The 23171-nt window shown below is 41.5% G+C and overlaps 1 protein-coding gene across 1 annotated transcript; it reads right to left on the bottom strand.

Annotated features, from left to right (window-relative positions):
* Nucleotides 1–553: 553 nt before the first annotated feature.
* HEXB (hexosaminidase subunit beta) lies at nucleotides 554–16494 on the bottom strand (the record flags this gene model as incomplete). Its single annotated transcript, XM_079548910.1, has 14 exons — nucleotides 554–617; nucleotides 2790–2894; nucleotides 3103–3193; nucleotides 3966–4140; nucleotides 4807–4879; nucleotides 5485–5571; nucleotides 6655–6835; nucleotides 9463–9592; nucleotides 9918–10019; nucleotides 12066–12176; nucleotides 12379–12425; nucleotides 13194–13259; nucleotides 15915–16066; nucleotides 16202–16494. 14 exons carry the CDS (start codon nucleotides 16492–16494, stop codon nucleotides 554–556), a joined length of 1677 nt encoding a protein of 558 aa, XP_079405036.1.
* Between the last annotated feature and the right edge of the window lie 6677 nt (nucleotides 16495–23171).

Here is a 23171-nt window from a genome sequence, read left to right as displayed (position 1 = left end):
GAATTCAGGACACCGATCTAACTTTAGTTTGCTTTAACAAGTACCTGGAATATGTCCATCTGCAAATCGAGTAAGCAAAAAATAAAAGAACCAGAGTTCTCCCACACCATCAATCCCCACGTGCTACTTTGCTGTACACTGAAGATTTTTCAGATGTCTAAGAATGACTGATTAAAGTTTTAAATGGTCTGGACCTGCTGTGTATTACAATTAATTTGACATTTGCAGTAATTTGGGAAAGTAGCAGATAACAAAACACTTTGACATATAAAGAGCAGACTCTCTATGCAAGTAGCTTTACATAACTAAAAATGAAGGAAAGTAAAGACTTGATAGTGAAGAATCCCTCTTTCTAATTGAAGTTTGATATAGAACGAACCTCATCATCCTAGATTTAAAAAAAAAAAAAAGGCCTACTCCAACAAGCATGTGAAATATCTTTATTTTAAAAGTGAAAATGGTTTTGGTTCAACAATCAAACCACATGTGCTCATCTACACATCTTCGCACCTCAGAGGCACTTCAGGTTGCTGAACGGAGGTGTCCAAAGCAGTCACTGCCATCTTGCTTCATGGGGACAATAGCCAACAAAAAGAGGCTCAGCTGCTATGCCCCTGCTGTTAAAATAAAGTCAAATATGTATGAATAAATCAAATAATGGGCTAGTGGTTTAGGAAGGAACAAAGATAAGGGCAGCCAGTTTTAATCTGCTTTATGTAAACAAAATGGGCTGCCTACTTAGAGAGTGGAAAAAGCGCTCTATTCTGTAGATTGCATTTTGGTTACTAAGCCAGATACAGTAATCTTGTTTCAGTTGAACCTACCAGAATACTAGAAAATGAGTTAAAACACCGAACTTTAGGGCTGGTGGTCTTGCTCTTCTGTAAAATCTGTTGCTTTTAAGGTAAGTGATGAATATGAAAACACAAGACAGTTAACACTGCACATTCTCAGGCTAATATTTCCTTCACATGCAGCTCTGATTATGTTCATTCTACTTATCACTACAGGAAGCTGAGTTCAGATCTGAATGGAAACTGATTTTATAGTACAATTTCTGTAGCAGTAACCTTTCCCTTAGATTAGAAGAGCTATTGTTCTGCCACTGACCGTGATCTAGCTGTTAGAAAGTTTCTCCCCGCCCCTTCACTCTCTGCCTGGTAATCTGATACATACGTCCAGCCAGAGCTGTTTTATTTGGAAAGGCTTCTCAGCCTGCTGAAACCACCTGTCTGCATATACATATTCCACGCACAAGAACGGTATCAGGGACATATTTGCACACTTCCTAAATTTTTCTAACAGTTCAATTAATAAAATCAGCGCTTTGGGGTTCAAACAGAAGTCAAAAAAACTCATGGAAGGTCCAATGAAAGGCAGTGTAACTGCAGACAGAAGGAATGATCATTTAACCGATGGAAATGGGATGGTTACTCTACTGTCCTTCTAGCTTAAAGCCTACATAAAAGCAGTACTTTTAAGGAGGACATGTCCTTAAAGCAAAGTTGTTTTTTCTTTTTTATTCACCATGAGCTTATGTGCCAACAAAGCACATGCTGAGGTACCTACAGAAATCTGAACAGAGTGCTTGAATTTTGGGTGCTAACTGTAATTGCCATGTATCCTGTCCTTTAAAAACCTGATCTGTAAATACCTCAAAATCCTTCCTCTCATGGGTGGAATTTTCTTTGGTTTGTCATAAACTACTATAAAACTAGCTGGCATGCTCATTCTTGCTGTAGATCAGTTGCAGCAACATTTGAGCAATCAAACTGCTTTCTGGCTGTGTACTTTTAGAAGTGAGTCGCATTGAAACTTAAGACCAGATCCACCCCTTCACTCTCTACATTAAGGCAATACTTGAAAGAACAGGTCATTCAAGCCCACCTCTCATGCAAGAAGCTCCATTTGATTATCTCCGGTAACAATTCTTTCCAATAACTAAAAAAATCAGCCTATTTTTTTCTCCTGTCTGTGTACTCCTCCCATGTGCCCTTTAATATCCTTCATAGTCTGAAATAAGTCAGTCATGGAGTATGCTTTTTCTTCAGAAGAAAGCAGAATCACAGAATCACCCGGGTTGGAAGGGACCTCAAGGATCATGTAGTTCCAACCCCCCTGCCTAGCAGGGCCACCAAACATACACATTTAGATCAGGTTGCCCAGGACCCCGTCCAACCTGGCCTTGAACACGTCCAAGGACGGGGCATCCACAACCTCCCTGGGCAGCCCGTTCCAGGGCCTAACCACTCTCCTTGCAACGAACTTCCCCCTAACATCCAACCTAAATCTTCCCTCCTTCAACTTGGATCCATTTCCCCTAGTCCTGCTATTGTCAGCCCTTTTGAAGAGTTTACTCCCCTTCTGGGTGTAGGTTCCCTTCAGGTACTGATAGGCTGCAATGAGGTCGCCCCGCAGCCTTCTCTTCTCCAGGCTGAACAAGCCCAACTCCCTCAGCCTGTCCTCATAGGGGAGGTGCTCCAGCCCCCTGATCATCTTAGTCGCCCTCCTCTGGACCCTTTCCAAAATCCAAAAGAACAGAGATAAGTTCTAGCATTTCAGTAAAGAGGGGTCATGATTTTGAGAATGTTATCTGCAAGAATCTTTTGAACTCCTGTCTTAATGTAACTGTTTTTTCCCTTCTGAGGGAACACTTGGGATGATACTTATGTGATCAGATGAGTCCGCTAGCTTTCATTCATTTTGGAGCCAGCAAATTAAGCCTGTACTTTAACTCCACTGGCTCTATGGCATGAGAGCCACAGGCTTACTGGAACCACTGATCTTACCTGAGCATGCGACATCGATGGTTGGACAGTCTTCTATAGGCATCCTGCAAGTTGGTCACATTTTTGCTGCTCCAGAGTCTTTCCCCTACAGCACTTGCCCGAGGCCTGTGAAGATAAACTAAGTTTTAGAAGAGATACAGGCTACAACCAAGAATGGATAAAAGTTTTAAACACCAGGTCTTTTACCAGGAGCATCAATTTGTAAAGCTGCTTAGGATCAGTACAGAACTCTAGCACTGTTACCACAAACATACAATACTGTTTGATTAATTCATTCTCCTTGTAGCTTTCTAAAATATAAAGAAGTTCATACCATAATCTTGGTGTGAGGTTTGTGGCATCCACATATTCTCCCCACAGGCAAGCTTCTCCACCTATTAAGAGCCTTTTCTGTTTTTCAGATCCTGTATTCAAAGCAGAAAGTAAGAATTACTATTTGTCCAGGACATGGACATGTATCACGATAATTTTTTTCTTCAATACTCAGGACTGCTGTTCAGTTGTCACTTTTCATCAAATAACATATCTGTCCTGAGCACAAACAGTATTTTGGTAGTAGAATGTAAGAATGACTAGCCCATTTTCCTGGAGAACACATCTCCTTTCTGCGGCAGAAAAGATTATAACTTTTATTTTCTGTTGTTTAGACGCTCTTCAGGGATTCAAGTTTTCATTCAAACTGCTCCCTCTACTACACACAGAACGTTTCTTGAAGAAGCTATGGAACTCTGAAGTTCTCCCTAACACTTTGCATAGGAAATGGCAAAAGTTCTGATTATCAGCTTCAGCCAGAGGGAGAGAATATACCTTTTTCTTTAACAGTCTAACTTTCTATGAGGTTGCTTCAAAATACAAGTTTCTTGTCCACCATAAGCTGTTTTGTGTTGTTCCTAAAGCATGACACGTCTGTTCATGCCGTCCAGCTTGCTGTCTCACACATGCACCAGTGCCACATGTTGGAGGAACTAATGCTTTTCCATTTGAGAAATGGGAAGTTGTAATTGTTTTTTTCACTTGTTTGTCAGCCACAACTCTGGAAAATGCTCAAGACCTTTGACTATAGAGTATTTGATCATACCAACTGCATGCATCTCTAAATAGCCTTATCTATTCAATTTATGCCTTATTATGAACCAAATACATTCACGCACATCATACATAAAAAAAGTAACAAACCAGGGAAGTTCAGTGGTTCAACACGGTAGTATTTTGTCCAGTCTTGTCCATAGCTAATGTAGTCCAAATACCAGGGAGCTGCCAGGATAGCAGTAAACCCTGCTCTAGTGACACGGCTCAGTTCGTGTGCATAGTTATTTGCCATCCACACTTCAACTACAGTGTCTGGTTTCAGCTAGAAGGGAAAAATAAAAATAATTTTAAAAAAATCAACATTAAAGATAATCCTAATTACTGTTGACAGGAAAAAAAAACAGTAACAGATTTCAAAACTTGGAGGGGGGCATTTTGCTTCAAAAAGGAGAGCACTGGAAACTAACTTTTGGCACTGTTTTCTTTCCTAGACAGTCTAAACTAATAATCTGTTAGTTTTAAACACAGTTCACACTAGAGAGAAGTACAGATTGTAGACAGTCTGTTCCCTGAGATGGCTCCTACATGCCATCATACCAGTTAACTGATAACTTCAAAAAGCTGAGCACCTGGTGTTACTAGTCTAGGTGTGCTGTTACCTGGGAAAACTTGAAGTATATAAGAAGGCAGAGAAACTTTTCTGTTCTTTACTCATTAAGTAAATATCACTCTACATTAAGCGATATTATCTACTCTTACCTTGAAGAAGGTGCAGCAATGCTGCTGTTCTTGTTTCACCTATTTTATCTACTAGATAAATGGTAATAACAGGTTAGGCTCCACACCTGTGTGGACTTACTGGTATTGTCCACAGATTTCCTTTAAACACTTAAAGGACACAACCAAAACTACTTAATTGTCTACTTTGGAAGCCACCCATGATATTGTGTTGTTTTATGAGAGTATCCTATTTACTTTTCCATCTTACCTCTGCATTGTTATCAAACACTTCCTGCCAGACCATGTATCCTTTGTTATAGGAGGAAACAATATCCAAAATCCTAGGATTTAGAAATAAGATCATGCCTGTGAACTTCAAGCAGCTCAAATGCAGACACCCAATGCAGCAGTATTTCCTACTCTAATGCATACTGTGCCTTTTCATTCCTACGGGACTGAAAGAAGCCAGACTTCTCTCATTTTGGCCTTCAATGTTCTTTCTAGAACATACGTATAAGGAAATAAGGAAGTACATTAACATAGACTTCAGTACAGAACTGCCAGTAACTCAGAAAGATGTTGAAATGTATGCCACTTAAGAAAAATCAATAAACGTCTGCAAAAACCTTTTGATTTTCTCTCCCCATCTTGTTTACTGACATTTCAGTACACCCAGTTTAAAGATACCCAATACATTCAGAGTGTGTTTAGAACGAGCCTACGTATCCTTGTTGTGTCCCGCATTTTAAAGATGTAAACTCTATATTCTTTGTAAAAACAGAAAAGAAACTGGGATGTACCCCCATGCATTGAAGTTTTTGAAATTTTTAAAATATTATTATATATGCAATATAATACAGTCTAAAATATTACATATCTGCACCCTGACATCCCCCTCAGACAGCAGGTGTGAAAAGCTGGGCAGAATTAAAAATTAAGCACATACTTCTGAACATAGTATGATTCCAGTTTAGCATAGTCAATGCCAAATCCTTGCTTCTTCATGAAATCTTTCACTTCAGGGTTAGATTTCCTTAAACAGAAAAAAAATAAATCAGAAGAATTATTTTTTGTTTGTTTTAAGCCTGATTTCCTAATTAGATTTATCCACGCACAGTATATTAACAGATGCCTTAGACATGTCACAGCCTCAAATGCACAACAGAGCAGAAGTAGCAGAATAATACAATTTAGGTATTTTGAAACCAAATTTAATCATGATTTGAAACAAAGCCAATAGTCCTAATTCTCTGGGAAAGCTACTGGAGTAGCTGCCCTCAAGCAGCTTCTGGCAGGGTTCCTCAAGCTCCTAAGAGCCCTGGGGTTCCTGGTGCCTCTATCATGTTGTGGGAAAACTGCCAGCAGGTCCGGAAACTAAGCAACCAAAGAGCACCAGGGTATCTGCAGGAGTTACATTAAGAATCAAACTTGAAAAGAACTCCCTTAAAGCAAACCAACACTGTGTACTGAAACATTTGACAGAACTTATCTCTACTTCAAAAATTAAAGCAAGTTCTGAGTGTTTAGATTTGTTTCTTCAAGAGAATCCACAAATACTAACAAGGATCAATTTGAATGCTAATCCTATTACATCAGCTCTCAATTCTGTATTATTATTAGTTACTCCACCAGAAAGATTTAAAAATAGCCCAAATCCACAACTTGAAGAACTGTACTAATGTATGCAGTATTTGTAATGTAAGCACCCAAGAAGGTAGTACTGTAATTCTTAGCATTAACAGATTTTTTATAAGGCAGGGCTCAATGAAAAGGACTGGTTTTCCTTTAACACAAAGCACTTCAGCGTTAATAATCTTCTATAGTGCTTAACTCCCCAAATTTTTCTCCCTTCTGAATGGTTAGTTTTCATAAAGTTCATAAAGGTTAGTTTTCATAAAGAAATCCTTTAGAGTATCCCAACATGCATGAAAAACAAATGGTCAGAGCAAAATTCTGTACATCTGTAACTTGCTTGTTGAAAATGCTCTGCCTATGAATTCTTACAGAAGCAGGAGCAGAGTATCTTTGGGATAAGCAGAGAAAGCCATCTCACAGCTGATGGATTTAGGCAAGTTTAAGAGGCACTGGCTATTTATTTTTTGAACTGTGACCATACCAACAATCAAAGCTCACTTCATCTCCTCCCAGATGGATGTAGGCGTCAGGAAATACACTACTGATTTCTCTGAATAATGTAGCCATGAAGTCATAAGTTGAATTCAAAATGGGATTTACAGGTCCAAAGGATCCACTTGGTTGTTCTCCACCGTAACAAGGGGTGAGAAGATCTTTTTGACCTAATAGGAATAATTAATGGAGGATATTCAGTTCCATACGGGCTTGCTATCTCTGCTAACAAGAAGTAGTTCACTCATATTACAAAGGTTAATATTCATTACTGAAGTGCTCATCTATTCCATACAAAATTGAATAGAGACAAGCTGAAACAGTTTTGCCCAAAGCTGAAGAACCCTCTAACTGAAAATGAAGACTCCAGCTTTTAAACTTCTGATTTAAAACCACAAATTTATAGAACATACTCCACCAACTAGAAAGCAATTCCTGGATGATTACTTGAATAACAAAGCTTTAATAGATTTAGGAAATATGCCAATTAGAAGGAATCAGAGTCTGTGGTGAAAGAACAAGAGGAAATGGCTTCAAGCTTAAAAAGGATAGATTTAGGCTGAATACAAGAAAAAGTCTTTCATAGTGTTGGTGAGGCACTGGAATATGTTGCCCAGAGATGTGGTTGATGCCCCATCCCCGGAGGCTTTCAAGGCCAGAGTGGATCAGCTGGCCCTGCACAACCTGATCCAGTTGCACATGTCCTTGTTCACTGCAGGGGAGTTGGACTAGATGACCTTTAAATGCCCCTTCCAACTCTAAGGATTCTATGATCCCTATATTCAGTTTACGTAATTGCAGCAGCACCTTCCTAGCTGCATGTTTTCTACTCCAAGCACACACCCAAGCAGAGTGCTAGTAATACACTGCTTCACCTGCCCCTCTTGCATGACTGTAGGTCTCCTTCCAATACTTTGAATTTAAACGTAGGGAAAGCACAGCTGTAGTTCTCAGGTTCATGAGCAAATCCAGCTTCAGTTATATTAAAAAGCTATCATACAAGAAACTATCAGGACCAGCTCATTAAAGACAAGTGAGCTGAATCCTGCTCTTCATGTGACTACAGGTCAGCTCAGCTACCTGTAGGCAAGCCACTGGCAAGCATCTGGATTTTGTTAATCACAGAATCATAGAATGGTTTGGGATGGAAGTGGAAGATCATCTAGTTTCAACCCCCTGCACGGAGGGCAGGGACACCTCCCTCTAGACCAGGTTGCTCAAAGCCCCATCCAGCCTGGCCTTGAATGCTTCCATGGAGGCGGCATCCACAGCCTCACTGGGCAACCTGTTCCAGTGCATCACCACCCCCACAGTAAGGAATTTCCTCCTGATATCTAGTCTACATCTACTCTCTTCCAGTTTAAAGCCATTTCCCCTCATCCTGTCACCACATGCCCTTATAAAAAGTCCCTCCCCAGCTTTCCTGTAGGCCCCTTTCAGGTACTGGAAGGCAACTATAATGTCTCCTCTGAGACCTCATAGTCTTCTCCAGGCTGAAGAGCCCCAGCTCTCTCAGTCTGTCCTTATAGAGGTGTTCCAGCCCTCCGATCATCTTTGTGGCCCTCTAGACATGCTACAACAATTCCATATCCTTCTTGTGTTGGTGGCACCAGAACTGGACGCAGTGCTCCAGGTGGGGTCTCACAAAAGCAGAGTAGAAGGTCAGAATCACCTCCTTCGACCTGCTGGCACACTTCTCTTGATGTAAGCCAGGATATGGTTGGCCTTCTGGGCTGCAAGCACACATTGCTGGCTCATGTTGAATCTTTCATCAATCAACACCCCCAAATCCTTCTTTTCAGAGCTGCTCTCAAGCCATTCTCCACCCAACCTGTATCTGTGTTTGAGATTGCCCCAATCCAGATGCAGGACCTTGCACTTGGCCTTGCTGAACTTCATGAGGTTGACGTGGGCCCACCTGTCAAGCCTGTCCAGGTCCCTCTGGATGGCATCCCCTAATGCTTCATAACAACCAAGACTACATAAGATGAAAGATTCAGAAAAATTGTTTACCGGTTCAACTTCTATGTTGCTCATTTCCTTCTCATGTAAAGTAAGTGAGAAAGAGCCTGGGGCATCTTCCAATGTTCTGGACACATTTCCCACAGGATGAGCACAAGACTCATCCTGTAGCTAAAGGGACTAGAAAATGTATACTATTCTCTGTTTAGCCAAAAACTCTGCAGCTTAACAGCAGTCCATACATCTTGAATCAAGGCACAAGGTTTCCCGGTCTCTGAGTACATGTAATCACCATAACTCTGGACTCTATCAAGAAAAATACTACTACTTTGAAACCTAGAAAACAAAATAAAGCTTTGCTACCATTTGTACACCAGCAGATCATGTCTTTACTAGTAAACAGAAATATCAGCTACTTTGAAAGAAAAAATATCTCCAGGGACAGCAGCTCACTGTTTCTAGCCTCTGCCTTATTACTCTAAACTCAAGATGACTGTATGGGGTGAAAACATCAACATGAAACCAAAGCAGATAGAATATGCTTAGCCTTTGCATACACATCCAGCATAGGAAATGACTGCTCAGTTTCAGCTTCCTCCATTCACTTTCGCTTCTCTCACATCTAAGGTCTTGACCACTGCTGATTCTTCCCCTCGCTTACCTCTTTCCAAATGCCTTTCAAAGTACTTCAAAAGCTGCTTTTAACAAGCCCACTCACTTTCATATTATATTAATATATAATATATATTATATAATATAAATAGATATAATAGGAATATTATGCTGCACTTTACTCATCACAATGTTTTAAGCATTAATACTTTCTCTGACATACCTTTTCCCCAGGACTGTGTGTGTCCTGGAGTATCAAACTCTGGAATAACTCTAATGCCTCTTAATCGGGCATACTCAATCACCAGACGGACGTCAGTAGGAGTATAGATGTGGTTATAAGAGTAAGCCCCCTGTGAAGTGTACATATTTAGAGAAAGTTTACATACTGTTACACCATCACAGTTTTTAGTAGATAAGGGTTACTTATTTATTTACTTATACAAAGAAGTAAATTTGACCTTCCGTCCTTCTCTTCATCACTGATTCTGAAACAAAGGACCCTCGTCGCGTTACATTCATTATTAATGCAAACATGCAGGTGATGGTGAAACTCTGTTTCACAATAGGCCAAGGGAGATATAATTAACCATTTATAGGTTCTTGTGTCTGCATTTAGTTTCCATGAAATATGCCAGATTTCTGCCCTCCCACTGTACTCGAAAGATGTGTACTCACCTTGTTACTAAGCTCAGGAAAAGAAATACTCTGGTAAGGAAATGACTGATCATCTACTATATGCCAGTGGAGAACATTGAACTTGTTAAAAGCCATAGCATCCTGTAACAAATAATGCAAGAAAGTTCACTTAAGCATTTTACTCTCACAGAAAATCTATGCAAAAAAGATGGTCTTGCCCAGTATACCCTGCACGCCTAGCTCAATGACTAAATCAAAGCAAAATACCATTTTTCAACTTACAAGTAAAAAGCTATAAATTCTTGTGAATTTTTTCCACTTTTCAAAGCATCTGGTTGATTGTCTATAAGCAATCAGCTATTTCAGCTTATAGGAAAGCTTACATTTTTCTACCTAAATACTTTGTACTTCAAAACTGAATTCCTATTATTGATTACATCCTCATGTGACAATAACCTCCTCAGAATGCATTTCAAATGCGGGCAAAGTGAACTATGCATTTTTCAGTCAATATAGTATTAGTACTTCTATTTTGTTAACTGTACGTCATGAATATAAATGTAAACACATTTATTATAGAATCATAACTCCAGATGGCACTTACACACATACTGTGGACTACATAAGTTTATCAGAGTCACTGAACGTGCTGTATGCTGGAAGGAATTTGTACTCTTCTGGGACAAGTAATTGCAAAACAGTAATTGCAAAAAATTGCTTCCAGTTGCTTGCACGATCCATCTTTTCCCCTCTTTTTTCATCCAAGCTGAATTTTCTGAAGCAACTGAATTATTGCTTGTCTTCATGCATCTCCACCAAATCACACCTTTCCACATAAAAATTACACATCCTGATCCTCCCTCAACCTCTCCCTCCCTTGTGATACAGCACAGTAGTCAGACACAAACAGGAAATGTACTTAAACTGCTGCCTTAAGCATCTAATTACCACATGTCAGTGAAGGGATTACTGCTGCTTTTTATTAGGCTAGTCTGGATTCAAGCCACAAAGGAGGAAAAGCACACTTTTTCTTAAACTGGCAAAATGGCATAAAACATAGCTGTGAGGAAATAGCTGAACCACAGACATAATTTAAGGGAAGAAAACGGAAGAGCAACAGTTACAGAAATTTAAAAAAATGAATAGAAACTCAAGTCTCAAAAGTTATACTTCAGGCATACATCTGCTCTTTCAGAAAAGACAACAAATATTGACACAGGAACTACCTGAGTAGCTGGAACATTCTTAGTTGTATGAGACTACCCACACAAACCTAATTGCTGAGCTTGGAATGATATGACAGGTAAAAACAAGTTGTAAATACTCATGGAGGGGCTAGCTCCAAGTGCAGTTCAAGGACGACCTCAGAAATAAAGGCTGGTTTTACCTGCGCTGTTTTTGCCCACCTAAGCCTGCTCTGCAAAGTTCTGGAACACAGAAGTGAAGTATCTAAGAAAAACTCATCCTGGAAAAACAGGACAGACAAGACAGGAAACTGCATATTCCCTCATTCAAGGACTCCTCCACTCCAACCAAACAAGACCTGCTACAAGTACTTTAAGAGAAAATATGGCAGTAGGAAGTAAGAAAACCCACAGCTTCTGGTGCTGAATTAGACAAAACTCTGACCTTCTCATCAAGTGAGAGCGAGAATACACATTTCTTACTCTTCATAAGCTCTTCACAGAAATTGTACTACCCTTTTTTTTTTTTTTTTGAGAAGAAGTAGTGAAAAAAAATCAGCTCAGAATGAACATATTAGAATTTGCCTCTGTTTGTACTTCATTACTGAATCACCCTTATCAACTTAAGAATTGACTACATGGTTGTTTAAAAGTCTGTAGTCTTACTGCAACCACTGGCAGTCGAATTACTGATTGCAGTGTCTCCCCTATAATGCTTGCAAAACATGCCTCCAGGAAATATCTGTGCTGGTTTAGGCAGCAGCAAACACCGAAAACCCAAGGTGCACAAAATCACAGCCTCCTCAATGAACTGCAAATCACTCCATCTGCCCACTCGATTCATATCCAGCACAGACTCTGTCCTCCACCTAGAAAAGTTCACCCTGTCCTTCCAGATGTTAGCCATGTTCTCATTTCACACCAGGATCAATTGCTACCTACTTTAGAGAACAAAATATAACAGGAAATCTTCCTTATTAATGATACATGACAGCCTACTTACCAGGTTTGTGAGAATAGATTTCAATGGCAAATAGTGTCTTGAAGTGTCAAGTAAGATTCCTCTGTGCGCAAACCTTGGGAAGTCATAGATTTCAGATTCATTGATAAGAAACTACAAAAATGAGATTCGAGAATTAGAATTCCCATTTTATGTTCATCATTACAAACACAAAATATTTCTCAGTTTCTTAACACCTTTCCAAATTATTTTCTGAAAAAGCAGTTAATGAAACTTGCAGATCTACTGTTCCTTGAAAAACACCTAATAAAGAACGTGGCTGTCTGTTATCAGATTGCGTTTTTAGTTAACTTACACTTCCATACTCATCCTCATGAACCAACTGACTGAAGGTTTCCAAACCTGGAAAAAATCAAAGAAAGGAATCTGGAGTACAACCCACTGTTATTCCTTAAAATTTCAGTTAAAACAGGACCCAAATTATTTACAGCAAGAAATAATGCCTTATTACTGAGTTTCTTTCTTGTTATCACATTCGCCTTTGTTGCTCAAGCAATAAAGTTAACAAAGTATTGAAGAGAGAACAGTTCAAACTCTTCATTATACACAAGCACTGAATATTATTATCATGGCTCAGACATATCCAATTAATCTGTGACAGAATGATTGCAACAGAGAGTAAGGTAGGAATGTCTGGTGTTACCATGCATATTCCTGTCATTTCTAGAACAGGTGAAGTTTCCAATTCAGCATCAAAAAATTTCTAATTTAAATACTGTCTAAGAAAAGCAGATTGAGACTTCAGCATCATGGTCTTCTCGATGATGGTGACCTGCACATTATTATTAGTGCAGAACAATCTGTTAACACTACAGATCAGAGAAATTTTTAGCACTTGGGATTTGGTTGGCCTGGCTGATTTAAAAAAAATAAAGCAAAATAAATAAAGCAAGCATTCAGTTCTGGTTTGCCACTGGGTCTGGGATAGAGCACACAGATTGAGGGAGTGTGTAGTGCATGTTCTGGTACCTTTAGGCCCTCAAGCCCAAGTCTGCCTCCCATGAAGGACTGAACGAGGGCAAGCCTCAGTGGTCAGTTGGTTCCTACTCTGCTATGCAGTCTGCACAAGCTTAGAACAAAAACAGCTCTGTATGGAAAGCATCAGCTTACCTCTTAAAGCTCCCCATACCTCGTCTGCTTTCAGTATAGCTACAGGCTCACTTACAGTTAAATGATCTAAAGAGAGGAAAAAAGAGTTATTCCTCGACAAGGCAAGGATTGCTAAGATATTATCAGGCAGTAAGATATTCAAGATTCCTCCCCCTACCCCTTTTTTTTTTTGTACTTTTTCTTTGTAATTCAAACAAATGCTCTTTTTAATGGTGATACTATGCACATTTCTTTCATTTTCATATGTGCTCCTGGAATAATGCAAGCTCCCAGTCAGAAGCCACTGTTAATAAGATGCTAAAACAAAAATGGCTCTGAAAAATGACAATGTTAAATTTTGTACAGTGGCCAGAATGGCAGCCTATTGTAGCTTAATTGATTTTTACACACGTTAAATGATGCTTTTGCATCTAGTAAGCAGGCAATGAGGTCGAGTAACTAAGCCAGACATAACCACAGAAATGCACTTCTCCTTTTACATTCATTTTAGATATTTTGTGCTTACAGATTACTTTTTTTTTAAGCAATATTGCTTATAAAGGTCTAATTACAGAGTAACAAAAAAGAAGATGAAGAGAGTATTTAATTTTCCATTTTAACCTAGAGATATTCTGTATGTATTGGAAGTTTAGGGAAAGAAACAGAGCATGGATACAATCTCTGTGTGTTTTTTGGGGCTCTTTTTCTTGCTTTATTTTTTTCTTTTTGTGGTAAACTGTAGGCCAGTGAGTGATATGCTTCTGAGACAGCAACTGTTTTTCTCAACATATATCTTAAATGAATGCAACACAACAAGTTTTGCAAGGATAAACCGAACCTTTTACACGAAAATGTAAGAAGTCAGCAGAGAGGAGGGCAGGTAACCTGTATTTTTATTAGGTAGCTATACTCTCATCACAGAATCATAGAATAGCTTAGGTTAAAGATCATCTAGTTGCAACCCTCTGCCATGGGCAGGATTGTCACATACTAGATCATGTTGCCCAGGGTCCCATCCAGCCCAACCTTCAGGGACTGGGACATCCACAACCTCTCTGGGCAGCTTGTGCCAGTGCCTCACCACCTCTGAGTAAAAAATGTCTTCCCAACATCTTACCTAAATCTCCCCTCTTCTAATTTCAAGTCATTCTCCTTTGTCCTATTGGTATCAAATGTACATAAAGTCAGTTCTCCTCCTGTAAGCTCCCTTCAAGTACTCAAAGGCCTCAATAAGGTCTCCCTGGAGCCCTCTCTTCTCCAAGCTGAACAAGCCCAACTCCCTCAACCTTTCTTCAGAGAAAAGGTGCTCCATCACTGTGGTTATCTTCATGGCCCTCCTCTGGATCTGCTCCAGCAGCTCTGCATCCTTCCTGTACTGGGGACCAATCCCCTCCCTCTCCCTGCTGGCCATCCTTCCTTTGATGCATCCCAGGATATCAATGGCTTTCTGGGCTACAAGAACACACTGCCTTTCATCCACCGGGACCCCTTAGTCTTTCTTTGCAGGGCTGTTCTCAGTGAGTTCTTCTCACACACTGTACTCATATTTGGGTATGCCTTTACCCAAGTGTATCACCTTGCACTTGGCCTTGTTAAACCTCATTAGATTTTCATGTGCCACCTCTCACGCTATGAGATAACCACTGTCTAAACCATGCCATTTCTGTTTAGAAAAAAAAAAAACAAACAACTGCTCAATGCAGCAAGTGAATAATTTCCTTACAGAACAGAAAAACCAGCTTTCATTAAGAACTCAATTTTACACAGCTGTCCAAAGTTCAGCTAGTAGTAAAGCAATGTAATATCCTGACCACGATAAAAAAATTCCAAAGCATTAATGATTTTTCACAGAGGGTGGTGAAGCATTGGAACAGGTTGCCCAAGGAGGTTATGGATGCCCCATCCCTGGAGGCATTCAAGGCCAGGCCGGATGTGGCTCTGGGCAGCCTGGTCTGGCGGTTGGCGATCCTGCACATAGCAGGGGAGTTGAAACTAGATGATCATTGAGGTCCTTTTCAACCAGGTCACTCTATGATTCTACGATTTTGCTGTTGTACCTCATTTACACAGAAATATGTGGCAAATCTGCACACTAAAATTGCACTGCTTCACTGCATGTACAGAAAGGACTAATTAAATTTAATATCAGTACATTTTTTAACAAGTCCGGTAGAATTAGTTCTGCTGCAGATGTATGACTTAGGATTAAAAGGATCTTTTGGGAAGGATCTGTATCCTGGATACCACATAACTGCATAGACTGTTACAGAAGATTACCTCAGAAGAGATCTAAGACAGCCGAACGCACTGATTCCTGTGATAACTGATAAGAAACTTCTTTAGTGGTTAGGAGTTGATTTTAGAGTGTTTCTCCAATCTGGACGTCAGCCATGGAGAATCAGGGCAGGACAAATCCAATGTAATCATGTCGCCTTTTTAATCCTGTCTTGTATGCACTGACAGAACAAAAACGTTCTTACAACCCTGCAGGACGCAGGTGAAGCAGCTCAACTGCTTCTTCACCCAGCACTTCACGCTGAGGAGATCACAGACTATGCCACTGATTAATGTCACGACGTGGCACGGTCTCAATTTCACAACTAGTGACTAGGTGACTAGCTAAGAGCTGCCGCGTCCTCACGGGGCCTCCATGAGCCTATTATTTCCGGGGGAAATAAAAATAAATCACCGTCTGACTTCTGCGCTGGCCGTTAAGCCTGACCACAACGCCGCGGTACTCACAGGCCTCGTTGGACGCGAGGTGTGGGAAGCTGTCACAGCCGGACTCCGGGGAGGCGATCACCACCTGCAGCTGCGACAGCTCCCCTTGCGCAGACGGCGACGCTCGGTGCGGCTTCCTCCAGCTGGAGCGTCCGAACATGTATTCGTAATACCTGCGGGGAGCGCGGAGCTCAGGGAGCCGCCGCCGCTCCAGGAGCCGGCCCGCCCGCCCGCCGCCCCTGCCGCCCCTGCCGCCCCTGCCGCCCCTGCCGCCCCTGCCGCCCCACCGCCCCGCCGCCTGCCCTCACCTGCGGAAGGCATCCTGCAGGAGGCCGCATGCCGGCCCCGCCGAGGAGCCGGCGCCGTGTACCACCTGGAAGCGCTCGGGGGCCAGCTGCAGCCGGAGACGGGACGTACGGAGCGACTGAGGCAGCGGCCACAGCGAGTCCTCGGGGACGGCGTCCGATTCCGTCCCCCGTTCGGACGGCGCCGGCTGCACATCGGGGGGCGGCTCTCCGCGGCCGAAGCTGGCGCCTAGCAGCACGGCGGGCACGAGGAGCAACCCCGCGAGCAGCCCAGCTACTCCCATGGCTCTGCCCATAGCACTGCTGCCGGCGAAGGCCCCGCCGAGTGAGCCCGCCGCTCCGCCTCCGCCATCACGGGACCTCCGCGCGCCGCCCTCCGCACCGCCCAAGGGCGGGGTGCGCCGCACCTCGCAGCGCCAACCGCCGTGCCTGGTCCGCGGGGCGTGGGGGTTCCGGGGGGTGTGGGGCTAGGGGTTGGAGCCTGCGGCCAGCGTGGTTCCTGTGTGTGCAGGCGATTCCAGCGCTGCGAAGCAATCGTCTGTATTGCTAGAAAGCAATTTCAGCCTTTGCAGAAGCGGTTAGAACTGCTTTGTGCAGAATGAAGTGTGTAAACCCAGGGAGGTTGTTGGATTTTCCTTCTGTGCAGCCTGCTGCAGGGGGCCTGCTTTGCAGGGGGATTGGACTCGACGGTCTCTAGAGGCCCCTTCCAGCCACTACAGTTCTGTGATTTGTGATTTTGTGAACTAGTATGCATTAGCAGCAGTCTGACAAGGAACAATGTCTGCACTGACAGATCCCACTGTAAATTTTGGAAGCCATGAGGTGTTTTGGAGGGCAAGCCACGTGCCTGGAAGCTGGAAATTCCAGTGGGAAGGCATTCTGTCTCGAAGGCACTGCTAATTAAATGGTTAACAAGAGCAGTGCATGCCAGTGCCCTTGCTCAGATGACACAGGACAGCAATAGGGAGCGCTCAGCTGCACGCTGCTCCTGTGGTGCCTCTGCCAACAGTGCCTCTGCCAGCAGCACCCACCGTCACCCTTTCAGGAGGCAGACACACAATCTGGATACGAGAAACAGAAGAAATGGGTCATGGAGAGGATGCTCTTGTGTTGTCAAGGTTGCTGCCCTGCGAAAAGCCTCACGTCTTTTATGACTAATTGCAGAGTGGGTTTGCACAGCAAGGTGAGCCCTCGCCACTGGTTTTTCTGATGCTGGTGTGATGCCACAGTGAGAGCATCCAGGTGGCTGGCCGGTCTGGTGTCTCACACCTTCAGCGTGGTGGCATAAGGGGAAGGAGCAGGACCTGGGGAAGGCTCAGGCTATGCAAGGCATGCTTAGACTGTGAAACAATGCACAGGAGACCCTCAGGCTTTTCCAGAAGCTGTACTGTACATGCAGTCCAAGCTCTGGCACAGGCTTCCAGCTGCTTGATGCACTCTTACCCTTTGCCCTCTCTGACCATCTCCTCAGTTGTACTGTTGGAACTGCTCATGGTGTCCATTGCTGGTCATGTTTTGGGGCATATTTAGGAAATCTGGATTCTTTCATACATTTCTGTAGCACAACTAAGTGATTAGTAGGCTCTCTGAGCAAGTAGAGGACATGGTGACAAACTGAAGTTAGTAGGGGGCTGTATGCTGAAACAGCAGGCCTGCTGACGGGAGATAAGCTCCACCCATCCCAAAGGGCCAATGAGTCCACCCCACCAGCCTTTTGCTTCCAGTTTATGTTTTCTCTCATTATAACTTTGGTATAGCGAGGCTGTTCTGTAACAATTAAGTACATTTATTTCTTGATGTCACTCTTTAAACATGCTGCTTTGTGCACAACTATGCAATCAAATTAGTTTTGTATTTTCTTCTCTATGTGGACCTTCTGATAATCATTAAGGTAGCTTTTTCATGTGTAAGTATATGAAACACACACTTTTACTCAGATGTTGTGAAGCAACTTCCAGGAATACAATCTCCCTGAGACATCTACCTCAGCTAGTTTAGTTTTTAAATTGGTCAGCGGAATTTAAAAGCTGTTGTATGAGGGGGTGGGATGGAGCTTTACTGTGGAGGAGCACTGAAGTGCAAGCTGCAGTTCTGCAGTGTATAAGCAGGCTGCTGAGCATTAGAGGCCTGCTGACTTCAATGTGGTTTCCACTGCGTGTGGCAGGCTGGGGGGAACTGCAGCACTGGGACTGTAAGCACTTCCAGCATGTGCGTAAGGAGCTGGGATGAGAAGACATCAGTGTTTTTCAAGACAACATGCTATTTAACTAAGTAATTAAGTAACTGAATAGCTTATTTGCTTTGAGTAACACATCAAGGGGAAACAACAAAAGAAACTGAGCTTGTTGGTACCGAGGTATGGAATGAAGTATGAGGTTAGACAACAGCAGGCTGATGAGAGCCCTTGCTTTTCCTCCGTACTTCGTGGCTAGGAAAACGTGAGATCTAGATGATTGAGCGGTTCCCCCCCCACTCTTGGTTCCTTAAAGGCAACTAAGAGGGCAGAACAAAAAATGATATGGATATGGCATAATTCAGTGTCAACATCATGTGGCTTTCTGTAGACTAAATAAATCCAAAATAAAGTTTTTATTCAAAAGGGTACAGGGAAAATAGCCACATTTCAATATGATTGAAGTTATTACTCAAGACAAGGAAGTGACAGACACCCTGCTCAGACAGCATGTTTAGTTACTTGTTTGTTAGGAAGTTCATAACCACACCCCATAACTACTCAGAGAGCTTCCTTCCATTTCCCCCTCCCCAAATACAGCATGCCTTCTCTCAGGGCAGTGTGAGTCACAAATCCTAGTATCCTGTGATGGTAACACATCCAGTGCAGAACAAATGATCGCTTTTCTTCTTAGGAAAAGCAGAACACGGATATCAGATATTTTATGTGCTGCATTGTTTCCTGCTAGTCCCAGGGGAAGAGGGTCTGCATGAAGTTTTTTTAGTGGGATTTATGAATATAGCATATAAATGGTGAGATGTGTTATAATAATTTCCTTAACCTGAAGAATATGCACCTTTGGATTTAATTCTTGAATAACTTTTCTGCCTTTTACAGAATCATTAATTGCCTCTACTTTGCCTTTCATTTTTTTTTAGAAGCAAGTATGGATGTGGGAAGTGGAGGAGACAAACAAGATAGAGTAGAAGGACTAAAGGTGGATGAAGCAGGAACTGGGAAAGAACAGAATTTTTTGTTCTTATTTGTAGAAATAACAAAATGGGGTCATAACAGGTGGGAATAAGGGTGGAGAAAACACCTCAGCTAAGACATTTTAATCTCATATATGCAAAGAGGCTTTGACAACAGAAACAAATTCCAAGTGCGAGGTGCACTTTGTTGTCAGTACTTATTACAGTGGGATACAAAAGTGTCACAGTTATATGGAAAAATGCTCTATTTGGTTTTCTTTTTGAATTTTGTAGGTAGGTTCATGCATCAAGTGAGAATCAAGACCAACTTTAATGGTGACAGATACGGTTATTTTCCACAGAGGTATACCGCCATTAGCAGCTGCCATTCTAAAATATCTGAATATATTCAGAATATGAATATATGAATATGAACATCTGAATACGAAGCGTTTATGAGTTTGAACCTCTAATTCATAGAGGGGAAACAATGATAGTTATTTCTCAGAGATCATTGTGCTTTGGTATCATTTCCAAGTCTTGAATGTGGAAGGCCATCATGCTTTATCCTTAGCCTGTGCTGTATATTTCATATGCCTCTGAGAACGTGTGGATTTTAATGATTGATCACTCTTCGTTTTTTATTGTAGACTTTCTGCTTAGACTATAAACTTGTCCCTAAGCAAGGGATGTGCTCTTACATATGTTTGTTTAAGACTTTCGCAATATTATAGCTCATAAATACCTACTAAACGATCACTATTTTGCATTTCTGCCAAAATTTTTAAAAACTCGTAAGTGCAAAGGTGAATCTTTACTGCATCCCTTTTCTGTGAGAGGTGCCTTCTGCATTCTGTAAGGTTAAAATTGTTGTCCACAACTATCTGAGGGGGAGGTTGTGGTGAGGTGGAAGTCAGCCTGATCTCCCATGTAACTAGTGACAGGATTAGAGGGAATGATCTCAAGTTGCACCAGAGCAGATTCAGGTGATCAGGTGATCAGCAATGGGATGGGCTGCCTAGGGTGGTGGCGGGAGTCACCGTCCCTGGAGGTGTTCAAGAAATATTCAGATTGTACTGAGGGACATGGTTTAGTGGGAAATATTTAATGGTGATAGGTGGATGGTTGGACTGGATGATCTTGGAGGTCTTTTCCAACCTTGGTGATTCTGTGATTCTGCAACAGAGTTGTACAGATACTTTCTCACAAAATTATGCACACAGCCACTAGATGTGGGGAGAAAAGAAAAAAAAAAAAAAAATGTTTTGACATTGGTTAATCAAAGCAGTTGGCTGGATAGAGATATTTTTTACGCAAGAAAGTGGTGAATTTTCAGGTTATTGAGTATGGCTCTCCAATCTTCCTGTTGTGCTCTGGCTATAGCAGGCACTTATAAGTGAGTAGCGCTCTCATCAGTGTTTCCAGGTGTGCAGAGGGATTTATCATAGAGCCTTTGCAGTTCCACTCCCCCTTCTTATTTGAGAAATAGCAAAGAGACTGAGAGGAAATAGTGACTCATCAGTAATATTCTGCGGTCATTGTAGTGAGGAAGTTATTGTTGAGGCTGTGAATAGGGACTATACCAATAATTTCACACTGGTGTCTCTTGAAGATGTTTTCGGAGTATGTTACAGCTTGTCCAGTGATTTTATTTTTTTTTTGAAGAAGCTTTAAGAAAGTTAGCAGTAAGTGTGATTTTTCTATTATTTAGAAGTCAATTTAAAAGCTAAGATAAATTTCTAAGTTAACTGCAAATGGCTTGTATCACAAATAAATACTTTCATAGTGGATAAAAGCAGTTCAGCTGTTCAAATATATAATCAGATTGCTTTGCAGATGAGTCTGACTAGTACCTTTGCATGCAATAGTTTACTGTCTTGGTAAATGGTGTATGGTACTTAGCTAAGGGACTTGCCAACAAAGAGGTATTGTGGCAGAGTAAGGTTAGGATTATAATTTTACAGTACAAGGAGCTGCTCACATTAACTTTCTAACGAGAAAGCCTTCAAAGATTCTGCAGCTTGAAAATAAACGACAACAAGGAAGTGACTTGCACTGTAAATTCTTGATGTAAGTTATACTTAATCTTCGGTACAGTGGTTGTATGTCCACTTTTTATTGGATGTTACCTTTTTTTTCCTTTTGGTGACTTAGTACTGATTCTTCTTAGTTTTTTAAAATATTTATGTATTTATTTATTTATTTATTTAAGACATCCTTTATGTCCAAGAGGTATAAGGTCTAGTAGGCTGGAAACCCTAGAAATCCTGTATGTGACCAGAGAACGCTCACACTTGAGATTATAAGAAGCTGTGTGTGAACTGCATGGCCGAGAATGCTGGTATTGATGTTGACATACATAAGTAATTAGGGATGAGAGCTAAAGAAAACAGGATGTTTAACTGGTGTAACTTGAGGAAAACTCGCAGGACAAAACTGCTTCAAATAATAGGAAGGATGATTTGTGAATGGATGCACATGCCAGAACCATGATCAGTGTAAATATAAGGACTAGATACAAGGCAAACTGTAGACACAATACATGTACTGTACATACACATATGTAGCATGTACGTATTGTTTTGTAAAGGGATTTGTGCTGCCATCCTCACTGTGTGCTACTGTCTAATGTTTGCTGTATTACCTGAACACAAGAAAATCTGACAGTTATAATAGTGAGTCAAATCTGTGACTTCAGTATTTAAGTTCCTCAAAGGTATTAGAAGAAAGTGACAGCATATGTCAGATACAGGAACATTATGGTTTACTGTACTTATTGGATGATTGTAAAACTCCTTGTCGTCTTCTGTTGTATTTTTTTCACAGCTATCTGGGGATTCTGAGGTGTGGAATTCTGCTGTTTGGGTGCAGAACTGCTGCACCCAAATGCATTGCTTCTCCGGGCTCTTTAGCTTCATCAGTCCTGGTTCTTTGGCATCCAAGTGATTGCATGAGGTGTCAGAGGGGAAAAAGGTTGAATTGAATAATCAAGTAAGGGCTCTTAAACAGGTTGCTCTTTAGTAATGATTGGTGCCTGATCATTATCTCGCTGCTTCTTCTTGGGTTTCATTGTACATGTCTGCAAATACATTTTGCAGGATAGGCCAAGGCAGGGGTGGTGCTGGATTTGAAGAAGTCACTTTGCTGAGCAGAGAGAAATAAGGACTATTCAAGCAGAAGAATTTCTTACACTTCTAGGATCCATATCTAGAGATCATAGATCTTTACCACTACAGATCAAACAGCCACATAATTCTGGCCTACTAAATAACAGTGACTCTAAAATAGCTCCATTTTTTTTCTTCTCTTCTCAGAATCTTCACAAATATGAATGAGCTGCTTATTTTCCTGCATCTGAATTCCCTCCGTCATGTATCTCTGAGCTATAAAAGGTTTTTTTTTTAGTGCAAAACTTTTTATTGTGTTACAGATTCTTTGTACATGTACAGAGAGGGTGCAACTCAGAAAAGGAGACTCAGAAGTAACTACTAGTTTGTATGAGACAACTCTGAGAGCAGTGCAAGACAGTAATTTCCTTGAAAGATTCCTGATGTTAACCAGGTATTTAGGGCATCCTGCTTCTTTGCTGCATCCTGAGGAAATAAGATCTGTAATCCCAGCACAGCTCAGATGATAATGTGACAAGGCAGCATAGCACATAAACCAAGTTTGAGTTTGCTGGCTAGACTCTTACTTCTGAGCTGTGAGGATGGAAGTGGACCATGCCTGAGGGTACAGCAATGTTTAGTCAGAGAGATGAAGTTTCAAGGCAGTAGAGCACACCAACAGAAGAAGGCAAGTGAATCAGGAAAGGTATAGTACAGGAGGC

Source organism: Tetrao urogallus (assembly GCF_951394365.1).
Source record: "Tetrao urogallus genome assembly, chromosome: Z".
In the NCBI taxonomy this organism is placed as follows: Eukaryota; Metazoa; Chordata; class Aves; order Galliformes; family Phasianidae; genus Tetrao; species Tetrao urogallus.
The sequence above is the reverse complement of the archived record's forward strand: the minus strand, read 5'-3'. Positions and strand labels throughout refer to the sequence as shown.